At 39.6% G+C, this 13,192-nt stretch overlaps 1 protein-coding gene across 3 annotated transcripts in view; it reads right to left on the reverse strand.

The window, feature by feature from the left end:
* Positions 1-5,605: 5,605 nt before the first annotated feature.
* The window catches only part of CD86 (CD86 molecule), a 65,795-nt gene continuing 58,208 nt past the window's right edge, over positions 5,606-13,192 (reverse strand). For all 3 annotated transcript variants that reach the window (XM_032267724.1, XM_032267723.1, XM_032267725.1), the window contains 2 exons: positions 8,628-8,673; positions 5,606-7,293 (listed from right to left, as the gene is read on the reverse strand). In XM_032267724.1, the coding sequence (XP_032123615.1) occupies positions 7,197-7,293; positions 8,628-8,673 (143 nt within the window). In that variant the 3' untranslated portion in view covers positions 5,606-7,196. The remainder of the gene's footprint in view (positions 7,294-8,627; positions 8,674-13,192) is intronic.

The raw sequence follows: 13,192 nt of genomic DNA on the forward strand, positions 1-13,192 counted from the left end.
GACTACCTCTCAAGACAGGGACCTTCCAAAATCTTGACTAGGAGCCCTTGGTCCTTTTTATTCTCAGCTTAACTGCTTAGAATTTCATGTTATATTTAGTAAGGAATGAGCTTCCTGTTACCTTCTCAGAGAAGTAGATATTATTAATTGTCTGGAAATAATCTTGACAAAGTGATAAAGGAGGGCCTAGGAACTTGGCTTTGGTCTCAGAAGGTAAAGATAGAAAAGTTCCACATGCATAAGGTAAGAGCATGAATCATCTCAGTCCCTAAATTGAGTTCCTGAGAGTGGGACTTTATGTGAGGCTGATGCAGGAAGAGTTGTAGGAGCATTTCTGGCTTTCAGCAGGGTGTTTAGAAGACTGCTGGGCTGAGTGTTATATGAAAGAATCCAGGCCCACGCCTGTTACTCCATGTACAGCCCAACCTACAACTCTTCCTACATCAGCCTCACATGAAGTTGCCATCCTCCCACTACTAATGCTCACTCACCACCCTCAAGCCCACCCTGCTGAAACAAGCTACCCAATTGCTTGTTTGCTAGGGCTCTTTTTGTTTGTTTGTTTTTAATTTCCTCTTCTTTTTTAGATGGTATAATCCTCATCTTTTGGATTGCCCTTGATCCTGTAAGGTAGGTAGATATTATTAACCCTATTTTGCAAATAAGAAAACTGACAATCAGAGAGATTAAGTAATTAGCCTAAGGTCACACAGTCAAGTATAGTGGTGTCAGGACTATCTGACCTGAAGTCCACAATCTTGCTTCATTATGCTCTGTTAACACTCATTTTCCAGCTCTTCCAGTTAACAGGAAGGTTAGAGGGGCACAGTAGGGTGGAAAGAACTCTGGACTGAAAATCAGGAGCCTGAGTTCTGGTCGTGGCTCTCTGGTGTTGGGTGAATTATTCTCTTTTCTGCCCTCATCTGCCACATACAATGGAAAGGTTCTCCTCATTGCTTTCCAAATTTCTTCCATTTGTAATAGACTCTTAAGTATATTTCCCACAGGTCCTTTCTCAGAAAGTTACTGGAGAAAGCTACTGAAGGATATGCACCACCACTTGAGGAGGCTAATCAAGAAAGACAACTATATGGACATAGGAATTGGGAGATCCCTCCAGAGTAACTGTTGCTCACCAGACCTAGGGTGTAACTTGTTCAGATTGAAGCAGGCTTGAAACTTTGTGCCTAAGGACAGTGAAGGATTCTGTATTTGTAAGTATCTTTTCTTCTGAAGTGAATAGGTGACATAGTAAAATCCAATGGAATCTCACTTTTATTATAAGATCCACAATGATGCTAGACTATTGATGAGAATGAAAACTGATACATACAGGTGTATGTTTTTAACTTGCTTAAAATTAAGGATTACACTGAAGACTGATGTCAATCATCCTAGCAAGAGTCTTTTGATTTCTTTAGACTGTGGTGTAAATTAAAATGAAATATGCCTGAATAAGGGGAGTGTGTGTGTGTGTGTGTGTGTGTGTGTACACACTTATATATAGGCATAGTGTGTCTATGAGTGAATACCCAGGAAGCTGGAGATCAGAGTTGTGTGGCTAGGGAAAGGGAATGTGAGGGAGATCTTTTCTGTTTACCTTCTTGTTTCTCTTGGTGTGTTGGACAGAATGCAGGGTAAAAGAGACAGGAGACTGAAATCTGTTGGGAGGTGACTATCATGTTCTTGGAATGAATAAATAAGGTCCTGAATGAGAAAAGAAGAGGTGGGTGTGAAAGTGGGAGGAATGCTTGTCTAGCCTGGTGATGACTGATAACAGAATGAGGCAAGAGGGCAGGGGTGAGCAGTGAGTGCTAGGGAAAGGTTGAATGCAGTCATCAGAGATGGCTTTTTGCTTTCGAGCCTAGGTTAATGTATTAGTTCCTTCTCATGCTGCTAAGAAAGACACATCCAAGACTGGCTAATTTATAAAGGAAGGAGGTATAATTGACTCACAGTTCAGCAGGGCTGAGGAGTCCTCAGGAAACTTAAAATCATGGTTGAAGGGGAAGCAACACACCCTCCTTCACAGAATGGCAGGAAGGAGAAGTGCCAAGCAAAAGGGGGAAAAGCCCCTTATAAAACCATCATATCCCATGAGAACTCACTCACTATCATGAGAAGCACAGCATGAGGGTTACCGCCCCCATGATTCAATTATGTCTCACGGGGTCCCTCCCACAACATGTGAAGATTATGGGAACTACAATTCGAGATGAGATTTGGATGGGGACACAGCCAAACCATATAATTTTACCCCAGCTCCTCCCAAATCTCATGTCCTTACATTTTGAAACACAATCATACCTTTCCAACAGTCCTCCAAAGTCTTAACTCATTCCAGCTTTAACCCAAAAGTCCAAGTCCAAAGTCTCATCTGAGACAAAGCAAGTATCTTCTGCCCATGAGCCTGTAAAATCAAAAGCAAGTTAGTTACTTCCTAGATACAATGGGGGTACAGGCATTGGGTAAATACACCCATTCCAAATAAGAGAAATTCGCCAAAATGAAGGGGCAATAGGCCTCATGCAAGTTCAAAATCCAGTGGAGCAGTAGAATCTTAAAGCTCCAAAATGATCTCTTTGACTCTGTGTCTCATATCCAGGTCACACTGATGGAAGAGGTAGGCTCCTGTAGCTTTGGACAACTCTGCCCCTGTGGCTTTGCAGGGTACAGCACCCCTCCTGGCTTCCTTCACAGGTTGGCGTTGAGTATCTGTGACTTTTCCAGATGCATGGTTCAAGTTGTCAGTGGACCTACAATTCTGGGGTCTGGAGAATTGTGGCCCTCTTCTCATAGCTCCAGTTGGCAGTGCCCCAGCGAGGACTCTGTGTGGGGGCTCCAGCCCCACATTTCCCTTCTGCAGTGCCGTTTCAGGGGTTCTCCATGAGGGTTCTGCCCCTGCAGCAAACTTCTGCCTGCGCATCCAGGTGTTCCCATACATCCTCTGAAATCTATGGGAGGTTCCCAAAACTCAATTCTTGACTTCTGTGCATCTGCATGCTCACCATGTGGAAGCTGCCAAAGCTTGGGGCTTGCACTCTTTGAAGCCATGGCCTGAACCATACCTTGGCCTCTTTTAGCCACGGCTATGATACAGGGCACCAAGTCCCAAAAGTGCACAAAGCAGCCTGGCCCAGAAAGCCATTTTTCCCTCCTAGAGCCTCTGGGCCTGTGATGAGAGGAGCCTCTGTGAAGACCTCTGACATATCCTGGAGACATTTTCCCATTGTCTTGGCAATTACATTTGGCTCCTTGTTACTTATGCAAATTTCTGCAGCTGACTTAAATTTCTCCTCAGAAAATGTTTTATCTTTAATCAAGTCGTCATGCTGCAAATTTTCCAAACTTTCATGCTCTGCTTCCCTTTTAAACATAAGTTCCAATTCCAAACCATATTTTTGTGAATACATAAAACTGAATGCTTTTAACAGCACCAAAGTGACATCTTGAATGCTTTGCTGCTTAGAAATTTATTCCACCAGGTACCTACCCTAAATCATGTTTCTCAAGTTCAAAGTTCCACAAATCTCTAGGACCAGGGCAAAATGCCACCAGTCTCTGCTAAAACATAACAAGAGTCACCTTCATTCCAGTTCCCAACAAGTTCCTCTTCTCTGCCTGAGACCACCTCAGCCTGTTATGTCATTGTCCATATCACTATCAGCATTTTGGTCAAAGCCATTCAACAAGTCTAGGAAATTCAAAACTTTCCCACATCTTCCTGCCTTCTGAGCTTTCCAAACTGTTCCAACCTCTGCCTGTTACCGAGTACCAAAGTTGCTTCCACATTTTTGAGTATCCTTACAGCAGCACCCCATTACTCAGTACCAATTTACTGTATTAGTTTCTTCTTACGCTGCTAATAAAGACATACCCAAGACTATTTATAAAGGAAGTAAAGGGTAATTTATAAAGGAAGGAGGTTTAACTGACTCACAGTTTAGCAGGGCTGTGAAGGTCTCAGGAAACATGACAGAAGGGGAAGCAAACACATTCTTCTTCACATGATGGTAGGAAGGAGAAGTGCCAAGGAAAAGGGGTAAAAGCCCCTTATAAAACCATCACATCTCATGAAAACTCACTATCATGAGAACAGCATGAGGTTAACCACTCTCATAACTCAATTACCTCCCACTGGGTTCCTCCCATGACATATGGGGATTGTGGAAACTACAATTCAAGATGAGATTTGGGTGAGAACATAGCCAAACCATATCAGCTAACAAATATAAGGACATCAGCTAAATGACACTAGCTTCAGAATAGCAAAGGAAGGAGGGGGCATTGCAAAAGACTAATAAGTAGCAGGGCTGAAGGAAAGGAGTTGGGAGCAATAAACACAACTGACTTCCCTTTGACCCAAATCTCATTTTCACTTTTCTTCTTATGTATCTTGTTATCTATTAGTACCTGGCCACATAAGATTGGAATTACTTGTGGAAATTTCAGTGATGGGTCCACTAGAGTCACCAGTGCAGTGGGGCTGAGAGAGTGCAGTGCACTTGAACTGCAAGCAACTCAAATTCTGTCTCTTCGATAATCAGAAAGGCTAGCAAATAAAAGGGTGAAGGAGATGATGCTTTGCAAAATTCTCCCCAGCTCTGCCACTTACAAAGTTAACAATGTTGGGTAAATTACTCTGACTCATCTTTGTGCTTAGATTTTTCTCATCAGCATAATGGGCATAATATTCCATTACCTACAACACAGGGTTAATGTGATAATATAATGAATTTAAAGGTTTAGATGAACAACTGGTACATGGTAAACGTGAAATAATGTTAGCTAGTACTATTCTGCCTAATGATCTCTTTCGACCTTTTTTTTTTCTTTCCCCTGGTCTTAGAATACAGCAGTTCAGAGAATTTGATATACAAAGGAGGGATGTTCTTACCAAAGGGCATGTTAATAAGTCATTCAATCTTTAAACAGATATGTTTTGAGAGAACAAAAAGGAATTCTGGAAATAATAAATGATAGCACAAATAAAAATATGCAGAAGTTAGATAAAGTTGAGGAAATCTTTAAGAAATAGAACAAAAGGCAAAAATTCATCACAACAGGATAGACAACTATCTTAGGTACTTGGGATCCATCAGTAAGAAATTAAACACATTCCTGCCTTCAGAAAATCTAGGTCATTTTCTTTTGTCCAGAGTTTTCCTGGCTTTTCTCACATGCTGTATATATATATATGCATTTATTTTAAATTCATGGTGTTTTCAAGGAATATTTTTACATTAAGCTTTTAATACACATATTTAAAAATTTTTAAATTACACAGCACGGGTTACAAATTCAAAAGTAAACTTCCCTTCTTATTCAAGATTTCTTAGTTGTCCTTGAAAGCAACCATTCTTACTTGATTTTTTATAACTCATTACTGAGATAAACATATAGAAGTATACAAATTATACAAACCTTTTTTCTCAAATAATGGCACGGGAAGGAGAGGAGGAGAAGATGTAGGATGCGTCAGAGGCTTCTAGCTATAGAGATGTCAAGAGAAAGGAAGTACATTCAGAGGACAGAGCAGGGAACATCACACCACAAGGGTTGAGTAGTACTCTGGAAGCCAAAGTAGAAAATGTAGACTTTTAAATGAATGTAATAAGCATTTATTAAAAATTGTGCTGCACAAAACATGTTAGAAACTGGCCAGGTGCTAGGAATCTAATGAAGGCAGGGGCACGGTACACATATGGGAATACTACATGGACAAGCTTGTCTAGCATAGCAGTCTATAACCCTTGGGGGTTGTTCAAGTAAAATAAAGGAACTATTTTTGTGGCTTAGGCCCCCCAGAGTTCTCTTTAGGTTTGGACAGAGACTGCTCCATCCCTTACTAATCCTACTTTTGAGCCAGGTTTCCAAAGTCATTTCTCCCAGTATATCCATCTCTGTACGCAGTTTTCCTCTGGTTGCCTTCAGCAAAAACAATCATCCAACTGAAATTTGCTACTCTGGGCCAGCCCAGATTCCTGTAGGACATCTGTACATTAAGGAAGCCCCTACATGATCTGCATCTTGGTCTTCCTAATTCCATTGCAGCTTTTTCTCTCTCAGCCAGGAGTGGAGAGACCTAAGCCTCCTTCCACTCATCCCATTATCAAGACAATGGCTCTCCCTCCCCATCTCTGCTTCCAGGAAGATGACATCCCAATAACTTGGGTATCACCAAAACCTCTCCCTGACCACCAGGGAAACTGCTGTCTGTCTTAAGTCCATTTGGACAGACCGTATATCTGTTGCTTGTTTCAAGATTTGTTGATGGACTGGACAGACCAGACATTTCATGCATTTCTTTGGATTAAGATCTCTCTTTTTTTCTCTTTTGAGTATTGTGATCTCTGTTGATTCTTTCAGAGCTTCCCCAGGCCATCTCACTAGTCAATTCCTCCAGAGAAACAGAGTTCACAAGATCCAGCACTTTCCTGTTTATTTAGTGCTCTCCACTAGGGCTTGTTGGGCAAGGCAAGCTTCCTCAACATTAGTGACTGCCCAGAAAAAAGTGGCTCCAGGTTCTATCTCTGCCTCTCCTAATTTCCCCAAATTTAGGTTGGTCTGCTCATTGTTGCCTGTACCCTAGGCCACCATTTTTCTTACTGACCCTGACAGAGGGACAACAATCCTTAGCAGAGATAGACTTCTCTAGAGCATAGTAATCACACTATTACAGTACATGGATCTTTATGTTTCAAAGTATTAGCACTGTAAGGTCATAAATACCTAACTCCCACCCAGACTGAGAAGGTAGTTGTTCAGTCACAGGTATACAAGATTCAGTGAGGCACCAGCTTAGAATTTTGCGCAGATAAAATGCAGTTTTCCAGAAGTTCTATTTTTTAAAAACCACAATCTATGACATTAAGAGGATAATCTGATCTGGAGGACTTGTTGGTCCTAAATTTTATTTCCAGGCCATGAATCATTAAGCTGGGCTTGGCTCATAAGAGTGCTCCATAGTGAAAAGAAGCAATGAAAGAATTAAAGTCTGCTTTTGGCATATGGAGAACAGCTGGAGTTACAGGGAGGCTATTCCACTTAGAGGGAGTCCTGGGGGTTATGACCCTGTCCCCCTATTATTAATGGTAATGTCTTCTTGCTTTCCAGAAAAAATGAGAAACGTTGCCCAGAAACTTGTAAATGAAATTGTGTAACAAATGAAAACTTGTATGGGCTTTACTCTTTAATTAAAAACATGTATCACTTTCGTCGCATGAAGGTGTCTTGGAACTTTTAAAAACATGCTGGGCTTCATCAGATCTTTCAGGTACATGGATTTTTACGCTGGAAAAATAGAAGAAAAGATTGGGTGAGATTTCACAGTTGAGCTACTTTCTTTTTCTAGATTTCAATGATAGGGCAGAATAGAGTGGCCATTGGAATAGCAATGAGGAGAAACAAACTATTGAAGAGAAAGGTGGAGAAGGCAAGAGAAAAGAACCATGCACTACACTGTCATCTATGCTTCAATAACTATCCTTTATTTCTGCCTGGCCCTGCCCACTCCTTCTGCTGATTCTCTGCTGCCTGCCCTCTGCAGGCTCTTCAAGACCATTTTTGAAATTGAGTCTGACAGGGTAGGTTGGATTTCAACACCCTTTCTCATTGTCCAAGTGTGCCTGAAATTATTAGTCATGTTGCTAGAATCACAGTGGCTGGCATATCAGGATAAGTACTGGACACTCTTGGTGGTGTCTGCACCCTGGGAGTTATGACCCTGTCTCTGCAACCACGCTTGTGACTGAGGTTTGCTTTGATCCTATGGCTATGCAGTCAAAGCCTTGATATTCTTGAGAGTTTAATTTCTTAGAAGAGATAGAGATACAGACTATCTGATAGCTTCATGTCGTAAAAGGACTGATCACTATGAGACTTTATGTATTCTTCATGCATCACTCATTCTTTCAACAAGCATTTATTGAGTATATACCAGGCGCCATGCTAGGTGCTAGCAGCACAATGATGAGCTTAACTGGTATGGTCTCTGCCCTCCATAGAATTTAGTTTATTCTAGTTTATAGAGTTTAATAAGATAATTACACAAATATGTAAGCATAATATGGTGTTAAGAAAAAGCCCCAGGATCCACCTGACACTGTAACAAGTGAACATTTTCTAGTTTGGGATAGGGTTTTTAAAAAACTGCTGCTTGAGGCAAAATCTGAAGAATGAAGTAAAGAAGTATCAGAAGAACACTCTAAACAGAGCTATAGCAGATACTAAGATGCTGAGGCTGAAGAAAACATGTTGTCACTCCCCACTTCTTCATTTATTCATTCCACACATGTAGGATGCATACTAGTCTAGGTACTGTGCTAGGTACTGGGGCTACCATGGCAGATAAGATGCATTTCATGTTCACCACCTCAGAACTCTTTTGTATTGACTATTACTTGACCATGACAGAGCTTGTCATGCTTTCTGGGTATCATGCATTGGATACCCTGTCATCCTTTAACAGGTTATTTTCTTCTAAGTATTAACTAGTCTTATTTTCCTCTCCCTCTCCATTACTTCAGGTTTGCTGAGGTCTCAGTACGCCTTAGGCATAATCCTATTCAAGTAACAGACACTCTGGGGATTATGCCTCTCATCAATGCCGCAGGGTCAGGATTTACCTTTTCTGGGTCTGTTCACTCTCTCCCCTCTCCATGTTGATGGGTTCTGAAAGACACCAAGAACGACCTTCAGAAATGTATTCCCCATAGATACCAAAAGAAGGAAAGTTTGAAAAGGCTTCAAAGTTCTGGGACTCAGAGAGAAATTGTGGTGACTTTTATTTATTATTCTTTCAACAAGCATTTATTGAGCACTTGCTACATGCCAGACTTTATATATGGAAGAGATAGTTATTTAAATGATGCAACTTCAGGAGGATTAGGAAGAAGTTCCCTGCATTAAAAAAGTGTATGCCTTCCCTTGCTCACTGTGCCTTACATTCTTACACTGGAAATAGATTTTTCACTTATAGCTCTACCCTGGCTAACCAAAATTACCACTGGGAGGGTAATACATTTCGTTTTAGCAATCATTTTGTTGTTGGAAGAATTTCTAAAACTTTACTGAAAGCAAGATTTAGAAGGAGGAAAGGAAGTCTTGAAGATGTTGATGCCTAAATGGATTAGCCAGATGGTGCTAAGAATATTACACAACATTCAGGGACAAGTCCAAGAGGGAAACTTCTAGCCAGCTAGACCTCACAAAGCCTGAGTTGCTATTGATAAGGACTTGCTACTGACACAACTTGGGACGTAAATTTCTCTAGGCTGTCTGTTGTGATGCTACTATTTTCCCACTTAAAGCCCAGCAGGTTGCTAACCTGGGTGTCCATGGAGGTATTTACAGACCACAAAAATCCTCTCGGCAATGCCTCTGATGGTTTTGTGATTCTGTCTTTACTAAAAGAGTCTTCTTGAACACTTACTGTCATTGGAAGTTCTGTGTGTGTGTGTGTGTACATGTGTGTGTGTGTATTTAAAAATAATAAGCTGTTATGAGGCTGCAAAGTCTTAAGAATGATATAATGGATTTTGGGTCCTCGGGGGAGGAGAGTGAGAAGGGGATGAAGGATAAAAGATTACACATTGGGTACAGTGGACACTGCTTGGGTGATAGGTACATAAAAATCTCAGAAATCACCACTAAAAAACTTATCCAGGTAACCAAAAACCAAAACCACCTGTTCCCCAAAAACTATGGAAATAAAATAAAACTAAAAGATAAAAACAATCACCTTTATGGAGGCATAATTAATAAACATTAAAGCCCAATTATTTTCAGTATAGAGTTTGGTGATTTTAATGAATATATACAGTCATGTAACCACCACCACAGTCAAGGTAGAGAACATTTCTATAAGCCAAAATACTCCTACCCCTTTTCAGCTGATTCTTTTCCCCCATCCCATAGATAGCCATGAATCTACTTACAATTGTTTTACTTTTTCTCAAATTTCATATAAATGAAATTATATAATGTGTATTTTTCTTGTGTCTGGACTGTTTCACTTAATATAATGCTTTTGAAATTTATCTACATTTTTGTGTATTACCAGTAGTCCACTGCTTTCTACAGCTTTTCAGTATTTTGTTGTATAAATATGCCATCATTTATTTATCCATTCACAAACTGATGACAATTTAGGATGCTAGGGTTGGTATTATGAAGAAAGTTGCTATGAACACTTGTGTATGAGTCTTTATATATTTTTTAAATTTTTAAAATTTCTGTTGGGTAAATGTCTAGGATTTCTGGGTTGTATAGTGGTACATGAGAGTTTCAGTTGCTTCATATCCTCTCCAGCACTTGATGTTTACCAGACCTTTTAATTTTAGGCATTCTAGAGGGTGTGCAGTGGTATCCTAGAAATAGAAATTCTCATTATAGTCTTAATTTGTACTTCCCTGATGACTAATGATGTTGTAACTGTGCTCATTGGCCATTTGTATATCGCCTTCTGTTAAGTATCTGTTCAAGTCTCTTGCTTCCTGTCTTTTATTAAATGGATTGTCTTCTTACTAATGAGTAGCAATATGTAATTATATATTCTGGATACAAGTCGTTTATGGGATACACATTTCGAAAACATTTTCTCCCTGTCTGTGGCTTGACTTTTCCTTTTTAAAAAAAAGTCAAAGAACAAAAGCTTTCAATATTGATGATGCCCATTTTATCTTTTTATGTTAAGTTTTTTGCTTTCTGTGTCTTATCTAAGAAGATTTGCCTAATCTAAGGTCACAAAGATTTTCTCCAATGTTTTCTTTCAGAAGTCTTTTCATTTTAGTTCCTAATATGTAAGTTACTTTGTGTGTGTCTAGGTTCATACTTTTTCCATATGGATATCTAATTGTCCCAACACTATTTGTCAAAAAGACTATCCTTTCTGCATGGAATTACCGTGGCACCTTTGTCAAAATCAGTTGACAGTGGGAATCTTTTTTTTTTTTTTTGAGACAGAGTGTCGCTCTTGTTACCCAGGCTGGAGTGCAATGGCGCCATCTCGGCTCACCGCAATCTCCGCCTCCTGGGTTCAGGCAATTCTCCTGCCTCAGCCTCCTGAGTAGCTGGGATTACAGGCACGCGTCACCATGCCCAGCTAATTTTTTGTATTTTTAGTAGAGACGGGGTTTCACCATGGTGACCAGGATGGTCTTGATCTCTTGACCTCGTGATCCACCCGCCTCGGCCTCCCAAAGTGCTGGGATTACAGGCGTGGGCCACCGCGCCCGGCTGGGAGTCTATTTTTGGCTCTCTGTTTTGTTCCATTGATTGATATGTCTTTCCTTTTACTAATATCACACTGTCTTAATTACTATAACTATATAGTAAGTATTGGAATTAAGTAGGTTAAGTCCACCTTTGTTCATATTTTTCAGAATTGTTTTGGCAATTCTAGGTTCTTTGCACTTCCATATAACTTTTAGGGTAAGATTTTTAATGTCTGCTAAAGAGTTTACCAGGATTTTGATTGTGATTACATTTATTCCATAGATCAACTTGGAGAGAATTGATATCTTAACAACATCTAGTCTTCTGATTCATAAACATGGCCTATGTCTCCATTTATTTTGGTTTACATTAATTTCTTCAGTAGTAATATTGTATAGTTTTCAGTATATAGGTCCTATACTTGTTTTGTTAAATTTATTTCCAAGTTTTTAATATTATTTGATATTATAAATGCTATTAATTTTTTTTCAGTGTACAATTGCTTGTTGTTAGTACATAAAAATGATTGATTTTGTGTATTGACCTTGTATCCTGTGACTTTGTTACACCACTTATCAATTTTAATAGCTTTTTGATAGATTCCTCAGGATTTTCTATAAGCATTATCATTATCTGTAAAAAAAAGACAGTTTACTTCCTTTCCAATCTCTATGTCTTTTATTTGTTTTTCTAACCTTGTTGCTCTGGCTATGAACTCCGGTAAAATGTTGAACAAAAGGTAGGGAGAGTGGGTATCTTCCCCTCACTCCCCAACTTAGGGGAAAAGCAATCAGTCCTTTATCATGAAATATTATGTTAACAGAACAGTTTTTGGTAGACGTTCTTTGTCAGGTTGAAGAAGTTGTCTTGCATTCCTGTTTTTATGAGAGTTTTCTTTCCATTTAAAACTATGAATTGGGTATTAATTTTGTCAAAAGCTTTTTCTGTATCCATTGACGTGATCATATATTTTTTCTTTTTAGTTTATTTATGTAGTAAAGGTTATTGCCTGATTTTTGAATGTTGAGCTTACCTGTGTTTCTTGAATAAACCTCACTTGATCATGATGTATTATACTTTTAACGTATTGCTAGATTTTAGTTGCTAATTTTGTTAAGCATTTCACAAGAGATGTTTGTAGTTTGCTTTTCTTGCAATGTCTTTTCCTAGTTCAGTATCAGGGGTACCCCTGCCTTCAGAGCAGCCTGCACACTGGCTCCAGGCAATAAATTGGAGCAATCATAGAGCTTATATCATTTTTTTTTCCTTCACTCAGGGATTACAGTTTTCGGCTGTCTGTCATCTGATTTCTGAAAGCAGTTGTTTTATATATTTTGTCGGCTTTCTAGTTGTTTATGGAAAGAGGGCAATTCCTATAGCAGTTAATCTTTTGTTGGAGGAAGCAGAAGTCTATTTCTTCCATACAATTTTAAAAGAACTTTTATTTATTTATTTATTTATTTATTTTTTTTTTTAAGATGGAATCTTGCTCTGTCACCCAGGCTGAAGTGCAGTGATATGATCTCGGCTCAGTGCAACTTCTGTTTCCCAGGTTCAAGCGATTCTCCTGCCTCAGCCTCCCAAGTAGCTGGGATTACAGGAACCCGCCACCATGTCCAGCTAATTTTTGTATGTTTAGCAGAGATAGTGTTTCACTATGTTGGCCAGGCTGGTCTTGAACTCCTGACCTAAGGTGATCCGCCCGCCTTGGCCTCCAAAAGTGCTGGGATTACAGGTGTGAGGCACCACTTCCAGGCTAAAAGACCATTTAATTGTTAGAAAAGTCTCTCTTAATTCCATACACCCTCTCATAACCTTTATTAATTGAGATGCCCTTCGGAGTCATACCATTAAGCTCAATCTTTGCATCTTGTGGCTGCTCTTCAGATATTTGCATCTCTGTCCTCTCCAGGCCTTCCTTCAGATGAATCATCCTCAGTTACTTGAGCTATTTCTTTGACTGAGCTCCCAGATG

Source organism: Sapajus apella, unplaced genomic scaffold, assembly GCF_009761245.1.
Source record: "Sapajus apella isolate SASKATOON/1434 unplaced genomic scaffold, GSC_monkey_1.0 scaffold171, whole genome shotgun sequence".
Taxonomy (NCBI): domain Eukaryota; kingdom Metazoa; phylum Chordata; class Mammalia; order Primates; family Cebidae; genus Sapajus; species Sapajus apella.